Source organism: Trachurus japonicus, chromosome 19 (genome assembly GCF_045865225.1).
Source record: "Trachurus japonicus isolate A0001 chromosome 19, Traja_1.0".
Taxonomy (NCBI): domain Eukaryota; kingdom Metazoa; phylum Chordata; class Actinopteri; order Carangiformes; family Carangidae; genus Trachurus; species Trachurus japonicus.
Window position 1 is genome coordinate 437,501 of NC_140925.1, and position 9,093 is coordinate 446,593.

The 9,093-nt window shown below is 41.5% G+C and overlaps 1 protein-coding gene across 1 annotated transcript; it reads left to right on the forward strand.

Annotated features, from left to right (window-relative positions):
- Positions 1-3,708: 3,708 nt before the first annotated feature.
- Positions 3,709-8,566, forward strand: LOC146967060 (leukocyte cell-derived chemotaxin-2-like). The gene is made up of 4 exons (XM_085761631.1): positions 3,709-3,828; positions 5,507-5,618; positions 7,318-7,478; positions 8,291-8,566. Exons 1-4 carry the CDS (start codon positions 3,804-3,806, stop codon positions 8,455-8,457), a joined length of 465 nt encoding a protein of 154 aa, XP_085617757.1. The 5' UTR covers positions 3,709-3,803; the 3' UTR covers positions 8,458-8,566.
- The last annotated feature ends 527 nt before the right edge of the window (positions 8,567-9,093 follow it).

Consider the following 9,093-nt stretch of genomic DNA (forward strand, 5'->3'; position numbering starts at 1 on the left):
AATACTATGACCTGGACAAATGAGAATATGCACCGGCTTTGTCAGAATAAATACTGATACACAACATTATAATCGGACAACAACACGAACATGAGGAGTCAAGTTCAATTTCAAACAACTTTATTCATCCCAAACAGTTCAGTTTACAGTCCAACAACGACACAACACAACGACAGGACGACGCACAATGAAGCAACAACACGTTGAGCTGCAGAGACAGAAGCAACACAAACACACAGTAACACACAGTAACACAAACACACAGCAACACAAACACACAGCAACACACAGTAACACAAACACACAGCAACACAAACACACAGCAGCACAAACACACAGCAACACAAACACAGTAACACACAGTAACACAAACACACAGCAACACACAGCAACACACAGCAACACAAACACACAGTAACACAAACACACAGTAACACAAACACACAGCAACACACAGCAACACACAGCAACACAAACACACAGCAACACAAACACACAGTAACACAAACACACAGTAACACAAACACACAGCAACACACAGCAACACACAGCAACACAAACACACAGCAACACAAACACACAGCAACACACAGCAACACACAGCAACACAAACACACAGCAACACAAACACACAGTAACACAAACACACAGTAACACAAACACACAGCAACACACAGCAACACACAGCAACACAAACACACAGCAACACAAACACACAGTAACACAAACACACAGTAACACAAACACACAGCAACACACAGCAACACAAACACACAGCAACACACAGCAACACAAACACACAGCAACCCCCAGTTCCAGTCCGCCCCCTGAAGCCTCCTTAAAGCCCTGACCCCTCCCTGACTAAAGTGACGTCAGCTCTAAGTGACAGAGTGTGAGGCCGAATTCCGATTCTCCCCTTAGCCCTAGCCCGTGGCCCTAACCCTTCGTTTTGCGCGTTCACGTGAAGTGGTGGTGGTGTCCCGATTCTGGTTCAGACGAGGGTTAGGGGGAAGTGGTCTGGCTATCTGGCCCTCGAAACGGAGATTTTTCAGGGGCACACTACAGACCGAGGGCTATGGCAAGTTTCCCAGAATGCATCATGCGGCAACCGGCAGCTGATTTATTTCTCACTGTAGCGCTGTGTTACTATAGTTTTAATATGTTTTCATGAGAGAAAGTAGCTGTTTAGATCCCCAATGTGCGGTCGGTTTATCCACATGAGGCTGTTTAGACGTTTGCTCCCATGTTTTTTGGGAGAAGTGAAGCTCCACGTTGGAGCCTCCACCTGTGGAGCAGATCAACGGCTCGTCACAGAGACACCAGCAGCTGCATTGATCACTGATGATCAGTGTTTCACTTGGACTCTTTGTTGTGTTAGTTTTTTTATGTTTTATTGAACATGAGTTCTGCAAACTCACCTTAAAAACCCAATGTGTGTGTTTGTGTGTCTCTGATGTGTGTTTGTGTAGTGTCTGAGTGTGTGTGTGTGTGTGTCTGTGTGTGTGTGTGTTGACCAACACTGGGAGTTTGTGGACTCTGGATTCAAACAGCAGCTGTTTACCGTCCTCTGCTGCTCCCGACCTTTGACCCCCCCCACCAGTTCAGTGTGTTACTGTGGCCCAGTTCCACTCCGACCCCTCACAGACTCACTGACTTAGAGGTGCGTTCAGGTTCAGTCCGTGAGTGTGTGAGGGCTGTTCCGTTGTCAGTTCATCAAGGCGCTGTCCCATTTCCCCCACTTCCACTCCATTTTGACCCTAGCACTCGGTTTTGCGCGTTCTCGTGTAGGGGCAGTGTGTCCCAATTCTTTTAAGAGTGAGGGGAAGTGCTTTTCAACCCTTAAAACTTCCCCTTAAATGGGAGGGAGGTCGGAGGCAGACTTCGAACGTAGTGCAAGATGAAATCACCCTCAATACTTTGTGAACTGGTTCCGTTATTGCGGGTGGCACCAGCTTTTCCGGCGCATTATCGCCACTATAGACGTTGGAACCCCCCGGTGTGCTATTATAAAATAACTTCAAATCAAATCTTTAATCATTGATAAGTGTGTTTGTGTGTCCCATTGCATAGTGTACGGCCTCTACTTCTCACTTCATCGTCGAGGGGAATCTCCCTTTGGTGGCCACTTGAAACCGAGTGCTAGTGTTAAGGGAAGAGAAATGGGATTGGGCCCAAGTCAGTGAGTCAGTGAATGAGCCCTTACTGCCCCCCCCCCCCCCCCCTTACCGTCAGTCAGCACCGATGCTGACTTTGGGTAGGGGGATTACCCACAGTTCATAGCGTTGTGAAGTCAAACACATGGGATGCCGTCGGAACGCAAGTGTTAAAATAAAAAAAGAAAAGTAAATGAACACATGTAGTCAGAGAGAGCTCCACTGTCTCTTTATTGTTAATAAATCAATTTTTGAGACGAGAGTCCGAATGTTTAGGTGAATAATCTTCAGTCCCTTCACTAAATCAATTGTATCTTATGGAAAAAAAAATGACAGTTCAGGTGAAAAAGTTTGAGTAGGGGGAGATAAAGTGAGAGTGGAGAGCAAGAACAAGAATAGACAGAACACACACTTACAGACAGACATACAAACGCACACACACACACAATGTAACGACACCATGAAAAGGTCTTAAATCAAAGACTCAGATTGCAATGTTATGCAAGTAGAAATAAGGAAGGGCCTTATTTAATTCAAAGTAGTATGCAGACAAAAATAAATAAATCAATCATATGGCAATCATATATTGTTTCATCTCTTCAAGATTTCTTCAGCAGTTTCTTCACTTAATTCAGCTTTAATAGTTTCAACAGTTTATTCAGCTCATTCAGCTTCCAGCTTTCAGCATTCACCCGGATTTCCTTCAGGAAATGCATTCTCTAGTTTTAAATGTAGTTGTGGTTGCAGTGCTTCATTCTGCAGGATGTTTGAGGTGCTTTGTGGTTTTGTGAATTAAGTATTTTGATAAAAACCAGCTCAGTTTGCAGTATTGTGTTTTAGCAGTTGGAAACGAGTGTAAAGTGTTTGTCTCTAGTTTTCAAAAAATGTTTTCAAACTGTTTTAAATAAATCTGAGTGCACTTCAATCTTTCAATTCATTCATATTCTTCACTAATTCAAGTAATTAGCACCCATTTCATACATCCTCCATCTTTCATCTTCTACTTTTACTCTTCACATATTGTTTACCGTAATCTACATTAGTAATGGTTCAAAAATGTTTTCAAACTGTCAGTTTTAAGTAAATCTGAGTAGATTTCAGACTTTCAATTTCTTCATACTGATCTTCAACAATTCAAGTCATTTCCAACCATTTCATACTCTTCATATATTGTTTAATCTCTTCAAGATTTCTTCAGCAGTTTCTTCACTGAATTCAGCTTTAATAGTTTCAACAGTTTATTCAGCTCATTCAGCTTCCAGCTTTCAGCATTCACCCGTATTTCCTTCAGGAAATGCATTCTCCAGTTTTATATGTAGTTGTGGTTGCAGTGCTTCATTCTGCAGGATGTTTGAGGTGTGTCGTGGTTTTGTGAATGAACTATTTTGATATAAAACCAGCTTAGTTTGCAGTATTGTGTTTTATCAGTTGAAGTGTTTGTTCAGAGAGGAAAACCCAGAGAGTTTCATCAGCTCGTCTGTTGTGAAACGTCAAACAGAGTGTGGACTCTCCACGGTGTCGACACCTCGCTCTATAAAACCTGTGGAGCCTGAACGCAGCACGCCACTCTTCATCCTCTTCATCTTCATCACCTTCATCTTCACTGACCATCGTCTTCATCATCATCATCAGACGACGACGACGACGAAGATGAGGCGAGTCCTCGTTCTGCTCGGTGAGAGACTCACTCTGTGTGTGTGTGTGTGTGTTTCACATCTGTCCCACAGCTGGGTGACGTTCAACAGCGCCGACGTTTGTTCAGCAGCTGCAGCTCAGAGTTCAGAACGAGAAGAGACACGAGACACGGAGGTTCAGGAAACATGAGACGTTGGGTGTAGGCGTTCGAGATGAGCCAGGCGACGTGCGCAGAATCGATCGCCGGCAACCAGCGCACAACGCACGCCGGTTACATTTGTGTTTTGTGTCGACTTGATCCCGACTTGCTCTGACGTAGCGGTGGGCCATACGGCAAAAATATCATATCACGATTTTTTAAAAATGAAGTCACGATTTCGATTTCATCACGATCTTAAATCGAAAAAAGAAAAACAGACAGTTTAGGCCAAAGAACCTTTCTGAACAGATTTTAATCTAAATAGTTGCAGTTTTATCAACATGTGCAAACAACGTAAACATAGTAAAAGGTAAACAACAACACTCTGATAAAGTGTACTCTTAAAGCAACATAAAAGGTAGCTTTCAATAAACATGAAAGTAAAATATTAATGAAGACATTACTGTTTGTTTTATTCAACTCAGTCATTTTAACAGGATTTTAGCCTAAGTGTTTTAATCAAAACACTAAATAGCTGATTGAAAAGGGTCAAATAAAAATACAAACTAAAGTAACTGTTGTTTTCTCTTTTAGCAAACTTTGTAAATGTCCTTTGTTTGGTCTTTGCAGCTTAGAACTGCAGTTTATAGAATATATATATATATATTATAGAATGAGCCCCAGACGATCCTACGATCTCTGCACTGTGGCAGATCGTCTACACGCTCTAATCCTTCACCATCTAATATCGCCGTATCGCCCAGCCCTACTCTGACGTCATGCAGGCGCCGGCAACGACTACCTCAGAGATCAAGACGGACGCAGGTTTTAGATTAGATTTATAAGTAGGCATAGTATTCTGTTGTGTTTGTTTTTTTGTTTCTTTTTTAATGCATTTTAATTATTGTAGTGCTGCAGTCACCAACTTGTTTATTATATTTATTAATGTTTATTAATGTGCATTGTCTCTGTATATTTAAAGCAGAAGTAAGTGATATATTTGTGTTAATCTAAGTCTTAAATAGTTGTATCTTCCGACAGCAATCACTTCTATAGAGTGTTTGGTCTGAAACACGGGTCTGTCAGTCACTCTGCTCTGCTCTGAGCCCAGGAGAAAACTTTCCTTGTATCCTACAACCTTTATCCAATGAGGAGAGAGAACGGCATAAAGGGGCAGTCCTCTCTGTGTGTGCAGCCAAGGGATGCGCCTGAATGTGGTGACGTAGGGACGAGTTTCTCCTGGGCTCAGAGCAGAGCAGAGTGACTGACAGACCCGTGTTTCAGACCAAACACTCTATAGAAGTGATTGCTGTCGGAAGATACAACTATTAGACTATAAGACTTATATTAACACAAATATTCACCTTACTTCTGCTTTAAACAGTGGAATTTAGGTGAAAAGTGTTGTTCATTATTCTCTGGCTACAGTAACGGCTTAAAACATATTCACACTGAGTCAAACTTCTGTTCTGACAAATATATTTGTTATTTATTGGACAATTGCAGCATAAGAAATATATAAATTGTGTGTGTGTGTGTGTGTGTGTGTGTGTGTGTGTGTGTGTGTGTGTGTGTGTAGCCGTGCTGTGTGTGTGTGAGGGTGTGCGGTTCGGGCAGCTCTGCAGTGGGAACCCGACCAACCGGAGGAGGACGTCCGACTCGTGGGGACACGGTCACTACGGCGCCGGGAGGTAACCTAGCAACCACCGGACTGTTGAGGTGCATTATGGGAAACGTATGAGCCAACATGCAGCAGAGAGACTCGTCTAAGCTCCAGTCTCACACCGGAACCACAGACTCTTTAAAGGGATAGTTCAACATTTAGTCAAACTGGCCCATCACCATAACCCCTATAGTCATAGCAGTAGGTTCGTTACCTTTAATTGTCGGTGCAAGCTGTTTTTAGAACGGCGGAGCAGAGCCGTGAGCTGCTCAGAGCTACGCTACGGAGGCTCATTATGGGATTTCTTGGTTTCCCTCATCATCAAACTCATCAAATACACAATCCAACAACTCCACAACGCTCTGGTGGACAAGTTGTGAGCTGCACATTCACCACGCTATGAGATAATAACACAACGTTACCACACAGAGTTGTTTTAGAGGGAAATACAGAGACTGATGATGAAAAACTGTCCCTGAAGGCAACGTGCATCAGAGGTTTTACATGTATTTCCCTCTAAAACAACTCTGTGTGGTAACGTTGTGTTATTATCTCATAGCGTGGTAGTATTTCCACCTTAACTCAGCTCCATGTGTCCCTTGTCTCTAGTTCTGGTTAAACCAATGACTAGTAACTAGTTCCAGGGAGAATGGAGCGTCTCTTGGCTGAAAACCAACCTGGTAAGATCAGAGCCTCCGACTGCTAATCTCTTGTTGATGACAGATAAGACTACACAGATATCACCATGGTAACATGGTAGATGATAAATAACCTTATCCACCGCTCCATGGATTCATTTCTCACCGGCTTCGTTGTTGGAAACAGATGAAACACATGGAGGAGAGGAGGGTTAGAGACACAGAGGAGGAGAGGTTACACTGCAAAAACTCTAAATCTCACCAAGAATATTTGTCTTATTTCTAGTCAAAACAAATCTCATTCTACTTAAAATCAGACTCATCACATTAAAAGCAGCTTGTTATAACACCGCTGTACAAAGGAAAGCCCTGTCAATAATCAGAGATGAGACTCAGCCCCTACACAGTGAATTTGAACAACTCCCCTCAGGGCGGCGCTATAGAGTTCCTCTAGCAAAGAAAAAGATCTACAAGAGCTCCTTCATCCCCAATGCCATCTACATAATAAACAAGACACAGTGAAGGACTTTTACTTTTATTTTATTTTATTTTATTTGATTTTATTGTATTTTATTTTTATTTTTACTATCTGTATGTGATGTGACCGCGTTTGTGTTCTGACTGTTTTGTCTATAAGTGAGACCAAAGATGAATCTCCTGCCTTGGCGGGACAATAAAGTTTTTTCTAATTCTAATTTAGACACTTTTTTACTTCTTTCAAGCAGATTTTCACTTGAAATAAGTAGAAAAATCTGATAGTGGAGCAAGTTTTTCTTTCTTATTACAAGCACAAAAAACTTGCTTTCACTGTCAGATTTTTCTACTTATTTCAAGTGAAAATTAGTTTGAAACAAGTGAAAATGATCTAAAAACAAGTTCATTTTTAGGTGATGAGTCTTATTTTAAGTGGAAAGAGATTAGTTTTGACTAGAAATGAGACATTTTGACAAGAAATAAGACAAATATTCTTGGAAAGATGTAGAGTTTTTGCAGTGCAGGGTTAACTCTGCACTGACCAGGTGGTTTCAGGTGTTTAGCTCCGCCCCCTGGCCAGGATTGGCTCTGACTGTGTGACTGTGTGTGTTTCAGGAGGGGGGAGACGCGGCGGTCTCACGAGGGCGTGGACATCGTGTGTCAGGACGGCGCCGACGTCTTCGCTCCGTTCGACGTGACTCTGAACGGCCGCCTGCTCGTCTACAACAAGCCGGAGAAGGCCGCCATCGACAGCGGCATCAACCTGCGTGGAGAGGGTGGGTCACCGCCGGCGTTTTATTTTATCTATTTTATTTAACCTTTATTTAAAGCAGAAGGAAGTGATATTTTTGTGTTAATCTAAGTCTTAAATAGTTGTATCTTCCGACAGCAATCACTTCTATAGAGTGTTTGGTCTGAAACACGGGTCTGTCAGTCACTCTGCTCTGCTCTGAGCCCAGGAGAAAACTTTCCTTGTATCCTACAACCTTTATCCAATGAGGAGAGAGAACGGCATAAAGGGGCAGTCCTCTCTGTGTGTGGAAAACTAATCTCTTTCCACTTAAAATCAGACTCATCACCTAAAATCTACTTTCACTACTTTTTTTCATTTTCACTTGTTTCAAACAAATTTTCAATTGAAAATCTGCTTGAAAGAAGTAAAAAGTGTCTAAAAACAAGCTGCTTTTTATGTGATGAGTCTTATTTTAAGTGGAAAGAGGTTTGTTTTGACTCGAAATGAGACAAATATTCTTGTTTTTGCAGTGTAACAAACCAGATGTCATTTTAGTCACAGAAGTCCAGAGAAAGACGGTAAAACAATACCACATCGCCATGACAACATATTGTCACGTGTATTGTTTTGGACCACTTGTTTACATAGAGGCTTGTTTATGTCGTTACGTGCAGCGGCTGTCGTCCGTCTGCCGTCTGCCCAATTTCACATGAATGCAGCATGAAAAATACCATTGAGTGGAGGAATTCTTACACAATGTTCCTTTAAATGAAAGCTCCTGATACTTCTAGTTCAAAACCCTGTCAGCGATGACGTCGGCCGTGATGTCACTGACGCCCTCTTGTTTCCCGCCAGGTCTGTGCTTCAAGCTGTTCTACGTGCGGCCGGACCGGACCTCGGGCTCGGTGAGGAAGGGCCAGCGGATCGGCACCATGCTGCCCATGCAGAGCGTCTACCCGGGCATCACCTCGCACCTCCACGTCCAGATGTGTGACCGCAGCGACCCCTCCCCCTACCTGTGATGACGTCACAGAGCCCCTCCCCCTACCTGTGATGACGTCACAGAGCCCCTCCCCCTACCTGTGATGACGTGAAACTAATAAAACATGAACCTTGTGTCAAATCATCAAAGAGTTTCTGTGTTTGTTTCAGTCTCACAGCTAAACACACAGGTGTCTCTACACTCAGAGGAAAGTTAAATGTCTCTAATTGCTCTGTGTGTATGTGAGGTTGTGATTGACAACAATGATAATAGAGCAGAAATAAAAATAAATAAATACATACATATATATATATATATATATAGGCCTATATATAGCCTATATATATATACATTTTTATTAGAATAATATTTTTTTATATTTTTTATAATAATAATAATAATATGATAATATCATTATTATTTCTGATATATATATATCAGAAATAATATATATATATCAGATATATATATATATATATATATATATATATATATATATATGAAGAGTTCATTTGCAAAAGCAGATAACTCTGTATTTAAAAAATTCAAGAATCTTCATTTTTTATTTTTTATTTCCATAAGGTGATATTTGTATCAGTCAAACAAAAGTTGAGTGACTTTGAGATGTAACAAAACAGACATATCTCAAAAAAATAAAGTTTTATTGAAAACTACA